Genomic DNA, 24,577 nt, shown 5'->3' with positions numbered 1-24,577 from the left:
GTTTTTGTGTAAAAGACTAAGAAACTTCATTCAGGCAACTGATCTGTGAGGACCTCGGAGGAGAAGAGGAAGCGTGACATACAATGTGCGGTTTACCAGACACTGACAACAATGGCACACATCCGTGCAATCTGTGCCGTGAAGCAACACTCACAGTCCCAAGGCCGTGCTACATAGTGTCACTGGAAATGTACAGTACAAAGGGGTGTAACGGCTGTACATTATGTGAAGAAAAATGTCCCACAAAAAAACACCCTCACTAAATAGAAGACCTTATCTCAGCTGTAAGGGAGCCAACAACTGCACATATGTGGGTAATAAAAAGAAATAACTGCTATACTGCCATAAAGAGGATATACAAAAATAAAACTACTATAATACTGCTTCAAAGTACAAGAATATAACTACTATAATACTGCCTCCTATGTACAAGAATACAACTACTATAATACTGCTCCTATGTACAAGAATATAACTACTATAATACTGCTCCTATGTACAAGAATATAACTACTATAATACTGCTCCTATGTACAAGAATATAACTGCTATAATACTGCCTACTATGTACAAGAATATAACTACTATAATACTGCTCCTATGTACAAGAATATAACTACTATAATACTGCCTCCTATGTACAAGAATATAACTACTATAATACTGCTCCTATGTACAAGAATATAACTACTATAATACTGCCCCTATGTACAAGAATATAACTACTATAATACTGCTCCTATGTACAAGAATATAACTACTATAATACTGCCTCCTATGTACAAGAATATAACTACTATAATACTGCTCCTATGTACAAGAATATAACTACTATATTACTGCTCCTATGTACAAGAATATAACTACTATAATACTGCTCCTATGTACAAGAATATAACTACTATAATACTGCCTCCTATGTACAAGAATATAACTACTATAATACTGCTCCTATGTACAAGAATATAACTACTATAATACTGCCCCTATGTACAAGAATATAACTACTATAATACTGCTCCTATGTACAAGAATATAACTACTATAATACTGCCTCCTATGTACAAGAATATAACTACTATAATACTGCTCCTATGTACAAGAATATAACTACTATATTACTGCTCCTATGTACAAGAATATAACTACTATAATACTGCTCCTATGTACAAGAATATAACTACTATAATACTGCTCCTATGTGCAAGAATATAACTACTGTAATACTGCCTCCTATGTACAAGAATATAACTACTATAATACTGCTCCTATGTACAAGAATATAACTACTATAATACTGCTTCCTATGTACAGGAATATAACTACTATAATACTGCTCCTATGTACAAGAATATAACTACTATAATACTGCTGCTATGTACAAGAATATAACTACTATAATACTGCTCCTATGTACAAGAATATAACTACTATAATACTGCCCCCTATGTACAAGAATATAACTACTATAATACTGCTCCTATGTACAAGAATATAACTACTATTTTTATTTTTAGTTCTTTTTTTTTTTTTTTTTTTTTTTTTGACTTTAATTTTTTTTATTGGGAAAACTACAAAACATTTACAATAAAAAAAGAATTTTTTTACAATCTCTCAATTCTTAGTGACCCAAATAGTTATATATAAATATATTCCGCTCATCTTTTCATAGTATTTATAGAAAAGAAAAAAAAAAAAAAAAAAAACCCTCCCCTCCCTCCCTCCCAATTTGTGGTGCGTCAAAGTAGGACCCCTATATATGAAACAACCTGATCTCAGCTAACCAAACCTCCAACCACCCCATATCCTACTCCATTGGTATTCGTTTTCCCTCCGTCTATATAGAATTTTTTCATAGTTCTTTACTTTATCAATTAAATTTATCCATGTGTTTATGTCTGGAGTGGATCGGGCAAACCAGGTCCGGCTGATCAAAACTCTAGCCAGCATCAATATTCTGCTCAAAAAAATCTTTTGATGGTTATGATTTTTTAGTTTGGAAGGATCATTAAGAACAAATACTTGTGGTTCAAAAGGAATTCGAATTTTTAGTTTACACATAATACAGTTATTGATACCATTCCAGTAGTTTATAAGTTATGGACAGGTCCATATCATATGGAGGAAATCTGCTCCAACAGTATCACATTTGGGACAGTTGGACGTGTCTCTTAACCCACATTTGTTCATCCACAATGGAGTAATATATAATCTGTGGCAGATATAAAATTGTATTAGAACATGGTTAAAGTTCTGGGATAGTGAAGTTAAATTCCCAAAAATATTCTCCCACCCTTCTATTTGTAAATTCGGACAATCCACCTCCCACAATTTTTGTCCTGGTGAGTGTATATCACTAAACCGTACCTTAAGTAATAACTTATATATATTTGAAATTTTTATTCTAGAAAGTGTACCCCCTACCCAATCATTCAAAAAGGATAAATTATCTATATCCAACATCCGCTTATCATCCAAACTTGATAATACAGAACGCAATTGGAAATACCTAAACCATGAATTTTTTTTTATATTTTGTGTCATTTCTGTATAGGGTTTAATTTCTCTATCTTTAACTACCTGTGAAATATATAAAATTTTATTTTTCTGCCAAAATGTGTCGGAATATAACTACTATAATACTGCTCCTATGTACAAGAATATAACTACTATAATACTGCTCCTATGTACAAGAATATATCTACTATAATACTGCTCCTATGTACAAGAATATAACTACTATAATACTGCTCCTATGTACAAGAATATAACTACTATAATACTGCTCCTATGTACAAGAATATAACTACTATAATACTGCTCCTATGTACAAGAATATAACTACTATAATACTGCTCCTATGTACAAGAATATAACTACTATAATACTGCCTCCTATGTACAAGAATATAACTACTATAATACTGCCCCTATGTACAAGAATATAAACTACTATAATACTGCTCCTATGTACAAGAATATTACTACTATAATACTGCTCCTATGTACAAGAATATAACTACTATAATACTGCTCCTATGTAAAAGAATATAACTACTATAATACTGCCTCCTATGCACAAGACTATAACTACTATAATACTGCTCCTATGTACAAGACTATAACTACTATAATACTGCTCCTATGTACAAGAATATACTACTATAATACTGCCTCCTATGTACAGGAATATAAACTACTATAATACTGCCCTATGTACAAGAATATAAACTACTATAATACTGCTCCTATGTACAAGAATATAACTGCTATAATACTGCCTACTATGTACACAGAATATAACTACTATAATCACTGCCTCCTATGTACAAGAATATAACTACTATAATACTGCTCCTATGTACAAGAATATAACTATAATACTGCTCCTATGTACAAGAATATAACTACTTAATACTGCCCCTATGTACAAGATATAACTACTATAATACTGCTCCTATGTACAAGAATATAACTACTATAATACTGCCTCCTATGTACAAGAATATAAACTACTATAATACTGCCTCCTATGTACAAGAATATAACTACTATAATACTGCCTCCTATGTACAAGAATATAACTACTATAATACTGCTCCTATGTACAAGAATAGAACTACTATAATACTGCCCCTATGTACAAGAATATAACTACTATAATACTGCTCCTATGTACAAGAATATAACTACTATAATACTGCCTCCTATGTACAAGAATATAACTACTATAATACTGCTCCTATGTACAAGAATATAACTACTATATTACTGCTCCTATGTACAAGAATATAACTACTATAATACTGCTCCTATGTACAAGAATATAACTACTATAATACTGCTCCTATGTGCAAGAATATAACTACTATAATACTGCCTCCTATGTACAAGAATATAACTACTATAATACTGCTCCTATGTACAAGAATATAACTACTATAATACTGCTTCCTATGTACAGGAATATAACTACTATAATACTGCTCCTATGTACAAGAATATAACTACTATAATACTGCTGCTATGTACAAGAATATAACTACTATAATACTGCTCCTATGTACAAGAATATAACTACTATAATACTGCCCCCTATGTACAAGAATATAACTACTATAATACTGCTCCTATGTACAAGAATATAACTACTATAATACTGCTTCCTATGTACAAGAATATAACTACTATAATACTGCTTCCTATGTACAGGAATATAACTACTATAATACTGCCTCCTATGCACAAGACTATAACTACTATAATACTGCTCCTATGTACAAGACTATAACTACTATAATACTGCTCCTATGTACAAGAATATAACTACTATAATACTGCCTCCTATGTACAGGAATATAACTACTATAATACTGCCCCTATGTACAAGAATATAAACTACTATAATACTGCTCCTATGTACAAGAATATAACTACTATAATACTGCTCCTATGTACAAGAATATAACTACTATAATACTGCTCCTATGTACAAGAATATAACTACTATAATACTGCTCCTATGTACAAGAATATATCTACTATAATACTGCTCCTATGTACAAGAATATAACTACTATAATACTGCTCCTATGTACAAGAATATAACTACTATAATACTGCTCCTATGTACAAGAATGTAACTGCTATAATACTGCTCCTATGTACAAGAATATAACTACTATAATACTGCCTCCTATGTACAGGAATATAAATACTGCCTCCTATGTATAATGCGCTAGGCATACACATTTCAGTGTTACTTCCAGCATTATCGGCCTTGGACGTGCGGCTTTGTACCCGAGACGGTTGTGCGTCCCCGGCCTGCAGCCTCCATGTCACATGGACATTAGGTTAAACATGAACCTAGCCGATGTCTCATATAATGCTGCAGTCTATTAAGCGGTAGTCACACAGTCCCCCTCCTGGGATCACCATCATCCTCATCATCACCCCCATCAGGTAACTATAGTGCACAGTGAGAATCCAGCTCCCGGCTTGTAAGGCGGCTGAAATTTCAGACGCGGCTAATGGAGTCTGAAAACAAGAACATGTGTAGCTTCAGCGGCTGCAGCGGTAATTAAATATTAAGACGTGGACATCTCCAGTCCTGACCCGCAAAATAGGAACGCAGCCAAGGACACAGGCCCGGCCCGGCAGGGACTTCTGCTCCTTACTAGACACACAATTTATAAAGATATAAAAAACCTCTCAATCTGCTGATGTAGGACTTGTAGTTCCACTCACTATGTATTAATATGCCCCGCGGCCACCATAGGACCGGATTATGGGGAAGCAAAAAAGATGCAGCTTTGGTCTCCATCACCCTCCTTACGACCTATATCTGAATAATATGGCAGTATTATTTGAGCACTGTATGGCAGTATTATTTTAGCACTTATTTTGGTAATGTATGGTGTTATTATTTCATCACTGTATGGCAATATTATTTGAGCACTGTACAGCAGTATTACTTAAAGAGGCCCCCCCCAGAAATCCCCCTACCCCCTTTATAAGGGAACTGGTATATATAATCATTTAACAAACTTACATACTGATTTCTTGATGTATTTTCAGCCAGTTGGATCATGTGACCCCCGACGAGACCCCACAATGTCTGCTGTACGGACAGGAAGTCGGTTTCTCTAGTTCTTCCTATGAGAGCCTCAAAATCAGTCTCACATGGAGGAACAACAGTCTTTTATCCTGGGAGTCTCTTTAAAGGAAACCTTTCTAAGCCGATTTATCCACTCACTTTTCTATAAATACTCTTCAATACATTAATATTAAAATCAATTCTGAACGAACTATCAGCTCAGAGAAAAACCTAAAATAAATGTTACCGCCATATATGTAACTGCACCTTTGATGAGTCCCGTCTCCTCCATGCTTCAGAGATGAGTCCAGCGTTGGCGTGCAGCCACGCCCACAAACGGATAAGACATGCCCTCTACGATTGTTCATCTCCGCCCCTTCTCGCAGCTGCGCATTATACATTATATGATCAGTAGTAGTGTTGATCGCGAATATTCTAATCGCAATTTTTTTTTTTTCGCGAATATTGGCACTTCGAGAATTCGCGAAGATCTAGAATGTAGTGCTTTATCTTCGTAATCGCGAATATTCTAGATTTTTTTTCATCGGTGAGTGAGGTGACTGGTTCTGCACATGCGCAGGATTTGGGACGTGACTTCGGGAGGTGGGGTTAGGAATGGGAAGTGATGAGGTAAGCATTTCATTTACATAACTTGAAAAAAAAACGAAAGTGGGCTGTAATAGAAGTACTTGGAGGTGTTTAACCCCCCACCCCCCCCAGGATGATTAGGGTGGGGGAGAACTATCTCAGGATGCCGGTGACCGGTTCCCTTTAAGCACTGTATATTGGTTTTATTTCAGTCTTATATGATGATATTATTTGAGCAGCATATGGCGGTATTATTTGAGCAGTGTAGGGCAATATTGCATAAGCACAGTATTGTGGTATTTTTATTTTAGCATTATGTGGTGATATTAGCTCAGCACAGTACGGTGGTATTATTTGAGCAATATATGGCAATAATGTCTAAGCAGTAAGCACTGTATGGCAGTATTATGTGAGCAGTATTTGGTGATATTATTTGAGTATTGCATGATGGTACTATTTGAGTATAATATGGCGATATTATTTAAGCACTGTATGGTGATATTAAATGAGCATTACATGGTGACATTATTTGAGCAGTTTATGGTGCTACTAAATGAGCATTATATGAGGATATTATTTGAGCACTGCATGGCAGCATTATATGGCAATAATATCTAAGCACTGTATGGCAGTATTATGTGAGCATTATTTGGTGATATTATTTGAGCATTGCATGATGGTACTATTTGAACATCATACGGTGATATTATTTGAGCACTGTACGGAGTACATATTTGACCATTATATGGTGATGTTTATCAGAGCACTATATGGGGGTATTATTTCAACACCGTATGGCCTCCAGAGCAGCATTCATGAACATTCCCCCTTCCCTCCTGCTTCCATATCTGTACATATCATGTTCATAGCTTGATGTAGGACATCCCCCATCTGATTATTGATGTCTACAGAGCTGAGCGCCATATAGTGCACATCAGTCTTCTAGTCACAGTTATAGGGAAAGGAGAAAACTGGAGACGGGCTCCTGTGCCTCTAAACGACACACACCTCTCTATAATCTAAAAAATGTGTTCTCAAAAGCTGCCGTTTTCAGCGATTTCCTCTGTTTCACAACACACCTCTTCCTTGTGCAGAACAATGGATCACAACCACCATCATCCTTCTCATCATGTTTCCAAAACACATCGGAGGCCGACACTGTCTCATTGTGATTAACAAAAACAATTCAACTGATTAACATTTCCAGCCCAAAACACATTACAAACCCCGGCGTGAAGACACTGACAGGAGCCGCTCAGCTACAGGGCCGACAGAACCAGGTTATAGTACATAGCGGCAGTATTATAGTACATAGGGGGCAGTATTATAGTAGTTATATTCTTGTACATAGGAGCAGTATTATAGTAGTTATATTCTTGTACATAGGAGCGGTATTATAGTAGTTATATTCTTGTACATAGGAGCAGTATTATAGTAGTTATATTCTTGTACATAGGAGCAGTATTATAGTAGTTATATTCTTGTACATAGGAGCAGTATTATAGTAGTTATATTCCTGTACATAGGAGGCAGTATTATAGTAGTTATATTCTTGTACATAGGAGCAGCATTATAGTAGTTATATTCCTGTACATAGAAGCAGTATTATAGTAGTTATATTCTTGTACATAGGAGCAGTATTATAGTAGTTATATTCTTGCAAATAGGAGCAGTATTATAGTAGTTATATTATTGTACATAGGGGGCAGAATTATAGTAGTTATAATCCTGTACATAGGAGCAGTATTATAGTAGTTTTATTCTTGCACATAGGAGCAGTATTATAGTAGTTATATTCTTGTACATAGGAGCAGTATTATAGTAGTTATATTCTTGTACATAGGAGGCAGTATTATAGTAGTTATATTCTTGTACATAGGAGGCAGTATTATAGTAGTTATATTCTTGTACATAGGAGGCAGTATTATAGTAGTTATATTCTTGTATATAGGAGGCAGTATTATAGTAGTTATATTCTTGTACATAGGAGCAGTATTATAGTAGTTATATTCTTGTACATAGGAGCAGTATTATAGTAGTTATATTCTTGTACATAGAAGCAGTATTATAGTAGTTATATTCTTGTACGTAGGAGCAGTATTATAGTAGTTATATTCTTGTACATAGGAGGCAGTATTATAGTAGTTATATTCTTGTACATAGGAGCAGTATTATAGTAGTTATATTCTTGTACATAGGAGCAGTATTATAGTAGTTATATTCTTGTACATAGAAGCAGTATTATAGTAGTTATATTCTTGTACATAGAAGCAGTATTATAGTAGTTATATTCTTGTACATAGGAGGCAGTATTATAGTAGTTATATTCTTGTATATAGGAGGCAGTATTATAGTAGTTATATTCTTGTACATAGGAGCAGTATTATAGTAGCTATATTCTTGTACATAGGAGGCAGTATTATAGTAGTTATATTCTTGTACATAGGAGCAGTATTATAGTAGTTATATTCTTGTACGTAGGAGCAGTATTATAGTAGTTATATTCTTGTACATAGGAGCAGTATTATAGTAGTTATAGTCTTGAACATAGGAGGCAGTATTATTTTTAAAGAGCAAGGTTTCATTTTCATGACCTGTTTTGAAATGCTCTTTAAAGATTTACGTCATATAAAGATGATTAAGTAATAATCCTTGTCAGTTACAACGCGTTCTCTCAGTACAGACCATTTATTAGGAATTACAAAATATAGGTTAATGAACAATTCATATTCTGAGCCCTTTGTTTTGTCAGCCTTTAGTCACAGGCTTTGGGGCATAAAGTAATTAGCCTGGAATGCATCAACAGCACATTGCATGTATGAATCCATCAATGCTGCAAAGAGTCTCTCCATATGGACGTGCGTTTAAAGGGACCCTACACCTGCAGTCCATTGTCTGTACATGTGATGTGTGCCGCCTCCTGTTATCAGGCCGGGGAACAGCTCTTCAGCACTAGAATAAGCTGATCGGTTCGGGGTTAGTTTTCCTTTAAACACAAGATTCTGCAAAGAATAAAATATCCGCAGAGCATATAAACTAGGAATTATTAGTACCCCCCAAGCTTTTAGCTCACAGTCTGGGCCTGTCGTCTCTGCAGTACGTGACTGATGCCGCTTCATCCCATTAATTTTACTTTCTAATAATAAAAAAGTGGCTGCGGTGGAAACTGGAGCAAATGTTATTTAACCTATAGCCTGGAGTAACCCAGCTGGGAGCTGCAGAGCGGGCCAACATCCTACGAGGGAGGGGATGTCAGCCCAGCGCACGTCACAGGAGATCGCCGTTCATCTGCAGCAGCAATAGGCACCCATAGATGCCTCAATACACCTAGTCCTAGCAGGGCGACTGCAGATCTGGGCGAAAGATAATCCCACAAGCAGCGGGAGATTGTCTCGGGTGTCTAGACATATTACATGAGGGCCCGTACCCTGCTGCAGATCGAAAAATAGCCATAAAAATATTTAAAAGTGCATCAGAAGGATCAACCCTATTGTGTTATGCCTGGGGTTGATCCTGCTGATTACAATTATGCCTGTTTTGTGAAAATCGCTGGAGGTATCCCCAAGGAAAAACAGACTTTTATTCTTTAATCTTCATGCATATAAGGGCTTCAGTGCCCCCTTAAAAAGGCACGCAAGATTATTCACCACGTTCTGTGTAGCGGAGGCCCGGATGGGGCAGGGAGTGGCGCACAAGTATGAAATTGAGGGCACTGAGAGGCGGAGCCAGCCCTGGAAAGCCGACATGCACCCAGCTGTTAGGCCCCGCCCCTCAGCACAACATAGAGGATAATCTTGTCTATAGTGCACCTTTAAAGGGGTTGTCTCATCTCAGTCATAGATGGCACATCGCTAGGACATACCATCAAAGTCAGGGAGCGCTGGGAGCTGTAGTCCTGCCACTCACCGCTCAGCTCCCCGCGCTCCTCCTCTCCTTAAGGCCGCGGCGCACAGAATGGTGAAGCAGGAAGACTTCTCCCTGCTCCACCATTCAGCCTTTGTGGGCGGAGCCTGCAGCCCGGTAATCTGCATCAACTCCGCCCACACTGCTGGAGAGCGATCTGTGTCTGCAGGGGAGAGAGGACAAGGTGAGCTTCAGGAACGGGACAAGGTGAGTAGTTACTGTTTGTTTTTGTTTTTTTTGGTTTTTTAATACAGAGGGGGTACAGAGGGCATTACTACTATGGAGGGGGCACAGAGGGCATTACTAGCACAGTGGGCATTACTACTATTATGGGGGCACAATGGGCACAAGTACTGTGAGGGAGGCACAATGTGGGCATAACTACTGTGAGGGGGCACATGTCATAGACGTTCCCGCGACAGGTGGCAGGAGATCGGTGAGACTGGCAACACTTGGTTTGATCTGACATGTTTTTAGTTTGGATCAAATGACGTCTGTGTTGTTTCTGGATCTTGCCATGCCTTCTTTCCCCAGGTGTGGCTATTAGGGTAATTTAACCATCGCTATTTCTATTTGCTTCTCCCACAATGCTGTGCGGTTTATAGCTTCTGTTTGGACCTTTGGATAGATTGTGGTTGGATCTCGGCTGAGTTCCTGGTGCTTCCATTGCTCCTTTGAAGTTAAGTCTTTCCTTTCCCTTTTGTATTTTGTTTGGGTTCTGTGTGTTGCATTTCCCTATTGTTTGTATTAGGTCTGAAGGAGACTCCTGCTCGTCCTTGCTCTTGGAGGAACAGGTAGTCTCGTCCATGCCATTAGCACCAGGGTCCTATAGGGCTTGATAGGATTCTAGGTATTCCTGCGTATGAACTCACCTACCTTTGGGGTCTGTTCATACTGGTAGTCAGTCAGGATTTTGGTTAGGGTTTTCACTAGGAGGTGTCCACCTTTCTTCCCTAGTTCTCAGGCCCGATTCCCTCCTATGCTCGGTGTGGTGCTTCCCTCCCACACCGAAGTGTGACAGCACACATCTGTACAAAACTACTGTGAAGGTTGTACAATGAGGGAAACACTACTGTGAGGGGGTACAATTTTTTCCAAGTATTGCCAGAGAAAGGACCTGCTCCGGGGGCCAAACACCCTAGGCACACCACTGGGAGCAGGTCCCGAGTCTTTACTGAATTAAAGGGGATTGAATAAGATAAAAAAAAAACTAAAAAAAAACATGGCTGCATTCTTATTTAAATAGCGCCACACTTGGCCATAAGTGATATTGCAGCTTGGCCCCATAAAACAAGAGAAGAGAAGAGCGGCGGCCATGTTTTATTTTTGTTTTGTTTTTATAAAACTCTTTTAATGATTTAGTACAACAGATGGAAAAAAAAATATTTGCAGATGCCAAAGTCAATATATTAGTGGGACGCCACAGGGACCGGGCGAACAGAACTTGGCCAGTCACATATTGGTCAGGGGACATCGGTCTGCGTAACTCATGACGAGGAATAGTAACTTGAGCCACACGGCAGTATATTCTTTGCGCAAATCAGGTTATTATACTATGACATTATAAAGTCTCATATCCTGTGCGGTGCCGTAGGTGAAGATGGTGCACTGCAAAATGGCCAAATCAGCTTCACAATAACTGCTGCCATTCACTGATGGTAAGCAGTGATCTTTAAAACAGTCAAAAAGGTGGCCCAAGGACAGGATCCAAGAGTAATACTGGCAGAGATTTGTGCCCGTGTTATGGTGGCAAATCGGCCTTTTTTTTTGTGTTTTGAAAGTCGCTACAATCCTGACAGTTGTTGCTTAGCAACAAGTTGCAAATGGAAATCTTTGTAGCAACATTGTATTGAAGAAGCATGACCACAACAGCCGTTGGGCAATCGGGCAATGCCCACGTCCATACGCTGGATCAAAATTTGTGGATTTCCTCTTGCCTTTTAGAAGGCAGAGAAATCAGTCTAATCGATAAAAATCACCACCAGAATCAACAGCTACATTTCGAGTGGTCAGCTTGTCTCATTAAGAGGGTCTCACAGGGGCCGTTCACTCCAAAGGACCACAGGTCTCCAGCCAGTCCTGTGACAGGGGGAAGGAATGCCAACACATACAGAAAGCATCTCTGTCACCTTTCACTTAAGGGTGGAGTCGCTCTTTAAATCTCCTTTTGTATTACCAACCTCCAAGAACTGCCACAAAGAAGTCCTAGTGAATACCACAGACGAAAACAAAAACTGCAGGAAATGTCATATTGTTGAAATTCCACATCTGACAGACCCACATCTCGCCTCAAGTCTTTGCAAATTCCACAAACCGGACCTTAACAATTGCATTTCTTGTACGCAAAAGAAATGAAAAAATGTGACAAAGTCAAAATAACCATAAATAAAAGCCCATGACGCCCGGGCATTCTTCATAACCATCTTTGGTGTGGCTGCCTTTCATCGAGAAGATTAGTGAGAGCTGTCAGACTTCTTCAATGTTTGCCCAAGTCGATCATGGTAAATCGACCCTTTGAAAGTTGGCAAGACCGTATGAATTTTTGAGCACTGCAGAAAACCCTTTCTGATTTATGGTGTGGCCTCGTCGTGACTTTGTCCACAATGGAAGTCTTGACGACTGAAGCTGTAACTCTTGGACACAACACCTCAACCGAGATAAGCTGCTAATTAGCTGGAGCTTAGGGCTTCGAATTGTTGTCTAGAAGTTTTCTGATAAGGATGTATGAAGCTTTCAACTCAGGAAATAAAATGTCATAACTGAGAAGACCATAGTGAAGAAATGAGATCTTGATGATCAAAACATCCCATATTTCAAAGAGGAGGCCATTTACAGGCCGATTACACATTCACTGAAAACCCATGAATGGGGCAATATGAAGAAACTGGCCACTAAGAGTTCTAAGTATCAAGCAAAGAAGGAAGAATGAGGTCTCACAATTTCAGGGTGTGCGAGACATTTTGACATTGTTTTCATCCATTGCAACAGAACATTGGCAGGACATCTCAGTGGCATCTGCTAGAAAAGGTTTAATGGTTTTACCTTAGAAGGACAAGTTTGAGGTTAAATCTTAGAAGGAAAAGTTTGAGGGTTTGGAAGTTAAAGTTTGAGAACTGACCGTTGAACAAGTTTGGGAATTTTACCTTAAGAAAACGGCGAGGTTTTACATTAGAAGCACAAGTTTCATTGTTTTACCTTAAAAGTTTGAGGATGAACCTTAAAAGAACAAGTTTGAGGTTTTAGAAGGACACATCTGAGGTTTTACTTTAGGTGGACAATTCCTCTTAGGTCAAAGGGGAATGCCAATCTTACCTATACTTCACTCAATCATATTCAACTAGGAAGGTAAAATCTTTCATGGTACTTAGGGCTGATTCACATGACTGTGATTGGTCCAGGAAATATGATCCGTGTGTCAGCCATGTCTCCCGGGCAAATTGAGGCTCCCCTGACCTAACAGACTGCATGGTAGTAATTTATGATACAGTCAGTCTCTTCATCATCATGCGAGTACACTGCAATAGCCCTGGTCGTCCTGGGAGATGTAGCTGACAGACGGACTGTGTTTCATGGGCCAATCATGGTCGTGTGCATGAGCCCTTCGAAGGTGTTTGTATGCCAGAACTGCCCCTGTGTCTGCCTGGAGTGGAGAAAGCAGCCCTCCAGCCAAACAGCACCAGTGATCTCAACTTCCTGGTACCATGTTAATGTTATATGAAGAAGACGGTGGAAGATTATGCATAACTCCTGTAGACCAGACAATCTGACCATGTATGGCCTGATATTGTCCCAATTTCACATCCCAGTGGGATAATTAGGAAAATAGGAGTCTGAACCTCCAACCATATATTAAAATATACCATTTAACCATGTGGACCAGGGATGAGTGGGTACCCATGGGTTGGTGGTTGATGTTTCACCACCTGAGTAGCCCATCTACCAATGCATGGACACCTGTAGTGCAAGAAGCACTTGACTACATATATATTAACGATGAGCCCTAACATCTTAATACCTTCTATCATGCCTGATAAAGACAAGGAAGTCGGACCTACCTGTTGCATCTTTTCCAAATCAAGGCTTGGTCTGCTGCTCTTGTCTCCGTAACCTTGTCTGTGTCTTTTACATGGCATTCCTTGGTCAAACGTGGACCCCATACTAGTGAAAATAAGTGGCCGGGAGGCTGAGTTCCGGCTTAGGGGCTGTAGTCTCTTAGGAGGGGAGGCACTAAACAGGACAGGACTCGAACTTCCACACAAAGCATCGGCCTGCTCAACAGGCCTGAAGGACATGGTGCTCAAGTGTTTAACCTCCTCGTCACTGGAGGACGTGTTGTCGCTATGGCAGCTCAGCCGGCTGACCTGAGACCACTTGCGTTTTTCCGCAGCAAATTCCCTGCTGATTCGTTCAAGTTCCTCTTCCGAGCTGTGCCGGTCCAGGCCGGGATGGAAGATGGATCTCACTTTGCAGCACTGGTTGCCTTGGTTTTGCAACTGGTTGGTGGCCAATGGGGTCAGGATACAATTACGTCTTCTTTCTGTCAGGAGGAAGCAAGAAAAAAAAGGAGTTAAGAGGACCTGTGCTTGACACAGGACAAGTCCTTTACCTTAATAATCTGGGGCCAAACATCTTCAGCCCCATGTAGATCTACTAGGGTGGAAGCAACTATCTATGGTCACTTTCTACTTGATTACATAATCCATCGACCACAGTACTCCCATATAAAGGGGTCCAGGAGTAGAATAACATGGCTAACAACTTCTAGAAACAGCACGTCCACGGGCTGAAGCTGGTATCGCAGCCTAGTTCCACAGGACCATTTATTAAATTAAAAAAACATGGTTTTCTTACAGAAAGAGCGCCATTTATGTCCACAGGTTGTGTCTGGTATTGCAGCTGGACCCCAGTCTCTCAAATATACCAGACGCAGCTTATGCACAAAAGTGGTGCTTGAAAGCAGCCATATTTAACCTCTTTAGAAGGGTTGCCCAATTTGTACCCACCCTGTCTACATGACCTATTTGACCTTACGGACATCATAGAGGGTGCCCCCTGCTTATGATCTGCATTTATGAGCCAGATGCTTATCCCCTATTCTGTGGGCACAACCCCTTTAACTTTGTTTCATCATCTTTGGGGCAACCCCACAAACCAGGCAGCAAGAGTGGACCATGTGCATCTTCTGGAAGATGTACAGACACCAGCATGAAGCCCCCTGATGAGGAGGGGTCAACTTCTAGGAGACCTACTGACACCAGCACAAGCCCCCTTTATGAGGAGGGGTCATCTTCTAGGAGACCTACTGACACTATAAGACACCCTGATGAGGAGCGATCATCTTCTGGGAGACCAACTGACACCAACACAAGCCCCCCCTTCCCCCCCGATGAGGAGCGGTCATCTTCTAGGAAACCTACTGACACCATGAACCACCCTGATGAGGAGCAGCCATCTTCTAGAAGACCTACTGACACCAGCAGAAACCCCCTGATGAGGAGCGGTCATCTTCGGGGAGATCTACCGACACCAGCACAAGCCCCTGATGAGGAGCAGTCGTCTAATGGGAGACCTACTGACATCAGGACAAGTACCCCCGTGAAGATGAATGTCATCTTCTGGGACACCTACTGACACCAGCACAAGCCCCTGCCCTGATGAGGAGCAGTCATCTTCTGGGAGACCAACTGACACCAGCACAAGCCCCCTGATGAGGAGCAGTCATCTTCTGAGAGACCTACTGACACCAGCACGAGCCCCCTGATGAGGAGCGGTCATCTTCTGAGAGACCTACTGACACCAGCACGATCCCCCTGATGAGGAGCGGTCATCTTCTGAGAGACCTACTGACACCAGCACGAGCCCCCTGATGAGGAGCGGTCATCTTCTGAGAGACCTACTGACACCAGCACGAGCCCCCTGATGAGGAGCGGTCACCTTCAGCCTCTAACCTTTGTCAATCTGTGCAAGTTCCTGATTTTCTCCTTCAGAATCGTCAGTGTCGTCCTCATCGCTCGGGGGATACGAAATCTGAAAAGGCAAGAAGATCGAATTACTGAGCATTTCAAAGATACAAGGCAAGGGCCCTACAAATTCAGAATCATGAGGCCTGGATGCAAAAGAAGGCTATTTCCATTCACTGACAGTAAGAGATCTTAGAATGGCCAGGAATTGAATGACACTGTTTATTAGAAAGCTGTGCAATCCATTTTATTATACAATACCCAAGCTTTATTTGAAACAAGTTATGCTTTATATCTAGAAACTGTCAGCAAGCAGGCGAGCCGCAGCTGACAGATCTTATTCTTTTCATGCGTCTCCACTGACTACTTTGAGAGCTTATTGTCCCACAAGCATCCACAGAACATTTAGTATGGACACCTATAAATAATAAGAACAAGATCCATTAAAAACAGCTGCCTCCTTACTGATGGTTTCCAGCCAACAAAAGGAGATATTTTTTTTTTAAAAGCCCAAAAATAAAAAATAAAAAAAAGCAAAAATGTAAAGAAGACACATAAAGATGTTTGAGACTATGTTAGTGAAAGGTGGAGCGTCCCTTTAAACCAAGTAATCGCCCAGTATGGGGGAGGGGGGGGGGGGCTCTGGCGGGTTACGTAGGAGCTGACAATCTGATTTCCTAATTACTAAAACCTGATTAATAGATTACTTATTGCGCTGAAGGTTCCTGGAAATTTTTTCTGACCCGTAAAAACTGCCAGAAACTGGAAGCGGGCCCCGTCCAAAACCAGTAGGAGCTGAACCCAAGAATCACTGCGGGGGCCCAGGGTCGCGTCTACAGGGGGAACACCGTGCCCCCCCCCCCCCCAGACAGAACCAGCTGCAACCGGATATTTCCAGAACCGGCACCAGTACTTGTGAAAGTTATGATAAAGCCGATGGGGGAATTCTTGATACTAACCCCCGTGGGGCTCATTCTACCCAGTGGTTCACATGCTCCTGGGAAAGCTGGGTGGAAACCACTATGGCCGCCACTACAGTCCTCACTGGGGGTTTTACTCAACTTTCCAAAACATGAAGATTTTCAGTAAATTAATTCCTTAAAATCTCAGCTTGTTGTCAGTGAATGGGAACATTTCTATACACATCCCGAGGATAAATAGCTGTGCAGACCCAATGCTTCTTCTAAATGAGGGGTTGTTACAATTGTATCCATCTGGACTCCGGACTGATACATTGTAACAAACCATCAGCAGAGGAGAGAGATGTGTGCTGACGACGTCAGAGAGGATTGTCTGGACTGCATACAACAGTGACAAACCCTCAGCTGGGAAAAGCATTACATATATGCAGGGTTTGGGCTTGAACGGGCCCGTAATCCGGAATATACAGTGCGGAACAGAGGCACAGATTGGTAGGCCACGGGAGCGCTACGGAGCGCCTCCATGGGTTTACTGTCCGTGTCTCTGCACCGCAAAAGAATAGGGCATGCACTCCACAGATGGCAGGAGCACGAGGCATAAAAAGGCAAAGAAACGGCACAAAGAAGCCCCAATAATATATCACCTCATCCCAGTGTATGCTCTAAAGTGACAAATATTTCCAACTTTTACAACAGTTTTAAAAAGTGAACATAGGAGCAGTATTATAGTAGTTATATTCTTGTACATAGGAGGCAGTATTATAGTAGTTATATTCCTGTACATAGGAGGCAGTATTATAGTAGTTATATTCTTGTACATAGGAGCAGTATTATAGTAGTTATATTCATGTACATAGGAGCAGTATTATAGTAGTTATATTCTTGTACATATGAGCAGTATTTTAGCAGTTATATTCTTATACATAGGAGCGGTATTATAGTAGTTATATTCTTGTACATAGGAGCAGTATTATAGTAGTTCTATTCTTGTACATAGGAGGCAGTATTATAGTAGTTATATTCTTGTACATAGGGGCAGTATTATAGTAGTTATATTCTTGTACATAGGGGCAGTATTATAGTAGTTATATTCTAGTACATAGGAGCAGTATTATAGTAGTTATATTCTTGTACATAGGGGCAGTATTATAGTAGTTATATTCTAGTACATAGGAGCAGTATTATAGTAGTTATATTCTTGTACATAGGAGGCAGTATTATAGTAGTTATATTCTTGTACATAGGAGGCAGTATTATAGTAGTTATATTCTTGTACATAGGAGCAGTATTATAGTAGTTATATTCTTTGTTATAGGGGCAGTGTTGTTGTAGATTTCTTGTCAGAGGGTGCAGTCCTTGCTGCTGGTTATGGAGGACATTTCTTGCAGTGGTCATATTGCCAGTTGGCTATGGCAGCTTAAACTGTGATTGAATTAATTGGGTGTTTCCATTACTCACTCCATACATCAGACATGTGACAAGTTTTGTGGTCAATATGAAAATGCAAAAATCTGCAAACCCATGGAGTGAAATCGGTTTAGCCGCAGACATGTGTTTCACATTAGGAATCTTCACGAGTCTCACAATCTTCAAGTGACAACTGAACTATATGGTTACAAGATTAATTATCAGCGAGATTCTTCCTCTATCAGATTATGGTTCATGGGGAAGATATTTTCTGCTGTGAAAAAATTAGTTGGTTAAAACTGTGTGAGCTCCAGTTTAACCGCAGGTAGTGTTCATATGTATTGAGGGTTTCCCGTGTAGAACAAAGTGTCATCATACACTAAATTATACTATAAAGAGGCATGAAATGAAAGGTGCAGAATAAGTGCAGCTCTGGAGTATAATACAGGATGTAACCCAGGATCAGCACAGGATAAGTAATGTAATGTATGTACACAGTGACTGCACCAGCAGAATAGTGAGTGCAGCTCTGGAGTATAATACAGGATGTAACTCAGGATCAGCACAGGATAAGTAATGTATGTACACAGTGACTGCACCAGCAGAATAGTGAGTGCAGCTCTGGAGTATAATACATGATGTAACTCAGGACCAGTACAGGATAAGTAATGTATGTATACAGTGACTCCACCAGCAGAATAGTGAGTGCAGCTCTGGAGTATAATACAGGATGTAACTCAGGACCAGTACAGGATAAGTAATGTATGTACACAGTGACTGCAGCAGCAGAATAGTGAGTGCAGCTCTGGAGTATAATACAGGATGTAACTCAGGACCAGTACAGGATAAGTAATGTAATGTATGTACACAGTGACTCCACCAGCAGAATAGTGAGTGCAGCTCTGGAGTATAATACAGGATGTAACTCAGGACCAGTACAGGATAAGTAATGTATGTACACAGTGACTGCACCAGCAGAATAGTGAGTGCAGCTCTGGAGTATAATACAGGATGTAACTCAGGATCAGTACAGGATAAGTAATGTAATGTATGTACACAGTGACTGCACCAGCAGAATAGTGAGTGCAGCTCTGGAGTATAATACAGGATGTAACTCAGGATCAGTACAGGATAAGTAATGTATGTACACAGTGACTGCACCAGCAGAAGAGTGAGTGCAGCTCTGGAGTATAATACAGGATGTAACTCAGGATCAGTACAGGATAAGTAATGTATGTACACAGTGACTGTGTTTCTGAGTTACAGTATATTGGAACAGAAAATCCTAGCCTTTTATATCTTACAATTTGTTAACAATTAGATTTTTTTTGGTGTTTTTTAGATTGTTTGGTGAAACTCTTTAAAGACCTGAGTCTGCATTCTGGGAGTCATGGCCATACAGCACATCATATAATCACAGCGGAGCAATGAAAAGAAGGGAGATTAAAAGGAAATGTGTAAAAATCCGGTTTTGCTTTGGTAATTAGATTTTTGGCTTTAGCCGGAGCTCCGATCTGATTGTGTGTAGCAGACGTCGCCGGCTCAGGCTTTCCCAGGACAAGCCTCGTCAATATGTAACACGGTTTACAGAGAATACGCGTTTGGTCATTAGACTCGATCACCTGACAGAATCATAAACCAGCTGCATCATTTACACGCCGGGTTCGTACTGGGACTGATAAACACATCCTGACCTACAGAACGCCCTCATATACGCAGCATAGGGACACATTTAACACCCGGGATCTTCGCAGGTGTCTTCATCAGTTCATTTTCAGAAAACATAGCACTTCTCAAATGGAAACCATCGGCAAGCAGGCTCGCTGCTGTTGATGGATCCTATTATTTGTAATTACTCTAATTATGTGAACATTCAGGACCGGAGACTCATTAATATCCGGATAGTCCTGTATCGTAATGGTGTCCTACTTCAGTATTACTCCCAGAGGAGGAGACATAATAGCAGCACCTTGCTGACGGTTTCCACTCTTTCAGAAAACCGAATGCTAAATTATGTGACAGAGCTGATCAACAAAACGTCTCGATAACTCCGCATCCGCGTATCACCCGCCTCTGCCTGATATCATCGGCCCTTATTATAACGCTCCTGTAATATTATAAGCTCGGGATTTTAGGGTCATTGCCCCTTTAAGTACAGGCGTCGGGTCTTAGTGAACAATGTTCTCTATTCACGCGGACAGAGATGATCTCGCCGCTGCGGGCTGAGAAATTACCCGCCATAGGACGAAGCACCTGGATCTTCCGGACGGGATCAATGGAGGGGTCCACAAAAGAACCGAAACCTGGAGCTACCCCATAATTACTTATACATGCCGCTACCAGAACTTCCAGTCCCGGCTGCCAGGGAGAGTAAGATGAGACCCTGGCTGCAGATTTGGAAGGGATTGGAGGAAGGGCGATAATAACGTTCATCAGTTCACGCTTCGTATTGATACATTTGTAACAAATACTTTTGCACTAATCGCCCACCCAGCTTTCCCAGGCTCCAGACTATACAATCTGCATGGATATACCACTGTATATCTGGGAAAACTGTGCCCCCCCCCCCCTCCGTCGGATGGCGCACGGACCGTATCCGTATTTTGCAGACCGCAAAACGGATCCGGTCGCGCACATGAGGCCTAAGAGAAGGGGGAGGTTTCACTGAGCACCTGCATCACAGGGGGTTTATTTTTTAGGTTTTCTTCCAGACACCAATCGTTTCAATGCGCAGAGAACCCACCAGACCCCGCGCCCCGTATTAACCTCTCGAGGGTCATCTCACATTCTACGACCTGATCTGAAGAGGCCTCCACAATGCCAGGCGTCAAGTGGAGGCGCCGCGGTGCTCTGGGCATAGGCACGGTCCAGGAACGGGTGGCGGATGAGGAACGCGCCCTTTAGAGTTTAGTGTCCACTCCATGGGGTGTTCTACTCTAGTCGAATCCAAAGCTGCATTCACTGGACATAGCCATCACCCCGTATTCCACACAGACCCCCGTATCTGCCGACACGAAATCTCCCACAATGCATCACAGCGGAGAAAACTGAAAGGAGACGCGAGGTCCGACAGCAGGATAACGGCAGAATGCACCCCATAGCATATAGCGGTGATATACCTTTTCACTTTGGGGGTTCACACTGACTTTCCTTCTCTAGGACCTGGTGATTGTGACCAAAGAGGGGGGTCTGTCCTCCATAAATGGCGCCACACCTTTCCGCAGGTTGTGAGCGGTACTGCAGTACCTGACACAGCCTATAGATAGGTGTGGCGCTGTTTCTGGAAGAAAGCAGCCATGTTTTTCTAATGAGCTTCATATGGGGGGACATTAAACGAGCTCTTGAAAAATGTTTATACTTGAAGCAGCTGGAAAATGCAAGATCGGAGGACGCCAAGTGGCGCTGGAGGGTCTGCCAGTCCTGACACTCTGCTCGCTGCCAAACTGGGAGAAACAGGAACTCGTTAATGGAAATATCCTCCCAGTAACTGGTCATTAATGGGTCATTGACAACATTACCCGGCCTGCCCCCGCTGTGTACAGAGCGAGAGGGGGGGGGGGGGCACAGAAGGTCCGCCATTCACCTGGGGTCAAATATTTACTAATGTGGCAGCACCGGCCGGACACCTCTCAGGACCTAATTTAGTGACTCGGCGTCCATGGATGTGGTGAGGGGGTCTCCACCATGAAAATAAATAAGAATGAATGAATACTTCTCACTAACGAGGGATGGAAAGTTCAGGGCCACGATGGAGCAGATCAGCGGGCGTGAGGCTGGCACACTGCTCAGGAAGAGGGATGTGGGTAACGCATCAAAGGCTTCCGCTCACAGCAACGTCAGATGGACCAAAGAGAGGAGGAGACGCGTGACATCCAGAGAGGTCTCCCCAAGACAGGATGCACAGCAGCATGCAGGACCATAGGGGGCAGTATTATAGTAGTTATATTCTTGTACACAGGAGCAGTATTATAGTAGTTATATTCTTGTACATAGGAGGCAGTATTATAGTAGTTATATTCTTGTACATAGGAGGCAGTATTATAGTAGTTATATTCTTGTACATAGGAGCAGTATTATAGTAGTTATATTCTTGTACATAGGAGGCAGTATTATAGTAGTTATATTCCTGTACATAGGAGGCAGTATTATAGTGGTTATATTCTTGTATATAGGAGCAGTATTATAGTAGTTATATTTTTATACATAGCAGCAGTATTATAGTAGTTATATTCTTGTACATAGGAGCAGTATTATAGTAGTTATATTCTTATACATAGGAGCAGTATTATAGTAGTTATATTCTTGTACATAGGAGCAGTATTATAGTAGTTATATTCTTGTACATAGGAGGCAGTATTATAGTAGTTATATTCTTGTACATAGGAGCAGTATTATAGTAGTTATATTCTTGTACATAGGAGGCAGTATTATAGTAGTTATATTCCTGTACATAGGAGGCAGTATTATAGTGGTTATATTCTTGTATATAGGAGCAGTATTATAGTAGTTATATTTTTATACATAGCAGCAGTATTATAGTAGTTATATTCTTGTACATAGGAGCAGTATTATAGTAGTTATATTCTTATACATAGGAGCAGTATTATAGTAGTTATATTCTTGTACATAGGAGCAGTATTATAGTAGTTATATTCCTGTACATAGGAGCAGTATTATAGTAGTTATATTCTTGTACATAGGGGGCAGTATTACAGTAGTTATATTCTTGTACATAGGAGGTAGTATTATAGTAGTTATATTCTTGTACATAAGAGCAGTATTATAGTAGTTATATTCTTGTACATAGGAGCAGTATTATAGTAGTTATATTCTAGTACATAGGAGCAGTATTATAGCAGTTATATTCTTGTACATAGGAGCAGTATTATAGTAGTTATATTCTTATACATAGGAGCAGTATTATAGTAGTTATATTCTTGTACATAGGAGCAGTATTATAGTAGTTATATTCCTGTACATAGGAGCAGTATTATAGTAGTTATATTCTTGTACATAGGGGGCAGTATTACAGTAGTTATATTCTTGTACATAGGAGGCAGTATTATAGTAGTTATATTCTTGTACATAGGAGCAGTATTATAGTAGTTATATTCTTGTACATAGGAGCAGTATTATAGTAGTTATATTCTTGTACATAGGAGCAGTATTATAGTAGTTATATTCTTGTACATAGGAGCAGTATTATAGTAGTTATATTCTTGTACATAGGAGGTAGTATTATAGTAGTTATATTCTTGTACATAAGAGCAGTATTATAGTAGTTATATTCTTGTACATAGGAGCAGTATTATAGTAGTTATATTCTAGTACATAGGAGCAGTATTATAGCAGTTATACTCTTGTACATAGGAGCAGTATTATATTATACATTATTTAGTTATAGCCTGGATCCCTTACTAAATAAGTTCCTTTTGTAGTCAGTTGTTAGATAGTGAAGTGACGTGGCTATAGGCCATAAATGTGATTAGAGGGACACAACACATTATATGAGAAGAGCTTTTGGGTCTTTTTACTTTTGGAAATAGCAGGCCACACTTGTTTACATTTCACACCTCCACTCAGACAGAATTGATCCTGCAGGAAAACTTCCCTGCAGGGGGTCTCGGCTAGTAACCAGTTTAATCAAATCTATCAGACATCTTGGAACCGGTGATTCATAAGGAATTATGAATTGCCCATCCATCACAGGCATAAGTCAGTTATATATCTGCGACCCCGGGGCCAAGACGGACTAGCCCCTGGCCGTAGGTTGGTAGTAGGGTGCCAGGAATGGGAGATGCACAGATCTCCCCACAGAAACCTATTAATGGTACCATGTAATGGTCTAACTGTAGCCGGAACCCAGGCGGATCCGTTGGTCCCAGAACCATCTCCCTGTGACCTCCTGGTCTGGAGCCATGAGCCCTAATGGGTTTTGTGGGTCGTTGGCTGCCAGCACCAGAAGAGGCAGGGAGGGGAGTGGCCGACTACAGGTCAAACAGCCCATGCAAGCCAGCGAGCGGGGTCTTTCTCTGGAGGGGGTCACGTCGTGTAATGTGTTTGGAGGGACCTGGAAACTGCTGACATCACTGCCCCCCATGTGAATACAGCCAAGCCTTACAGCAATCCAGAACTCATCCCAACCCATCTGGTAAACTGACTTTTGTTCTGCCTAACCCTGTTGTACCACGCCATCGGTATTGA

At 40.7% G+C, this 24,577-nt stretch overlaps 1 protein-coding gene across 1 annotated transcript in view; it reads right to left on the bottom strand.

Annotated features, from left to right (window-relative positions):
• Positions 1–24,577, bottom strand: part of LOC122923723 — a 75,414-nt gene that overhangs the window by 38,332 nt on the left and 12,505 nt on the right. Inside the window, exons 2-3 of the mRNA XM_044274574.1 lie at positions 16,035–16,113; positions 14,142–14,623 (exon numbers count right to left, since the gene is read on the bottom strand). Coding sequence (XP_044130509.1) covers positions 14,142–14,623; positions 16,035–16,113 — 561 coding nt within the window. The remainder of the gene's footprint in view (positions 1–14,141; positions 14,624–16,034; positions 16,114–24,577) is intronic.

The sequence above is a fragment of the Bufo gargarizans genome, unplaced genomic scaffold (genome assembly GCF_014858855.1).
Source record: "Bufo gargarizans isolate SCDJY-AF-19 unplaced genomic scaffold, ASM1485885v1 original_scaffold_1831_pilon, whole genome shotgun sequence".
NCBI classification, from domain to species: Eukaryota; Metazoa; Chordata; class Amphibia; order Anura; family Bufonidae; genus Bufo; species Bufo gargarizans.
The sequence above is the reverse complement of the archived record's forward strand: the minus strand, read 5'-3'. Positions and strand labels throughout refer to the sequence as shown.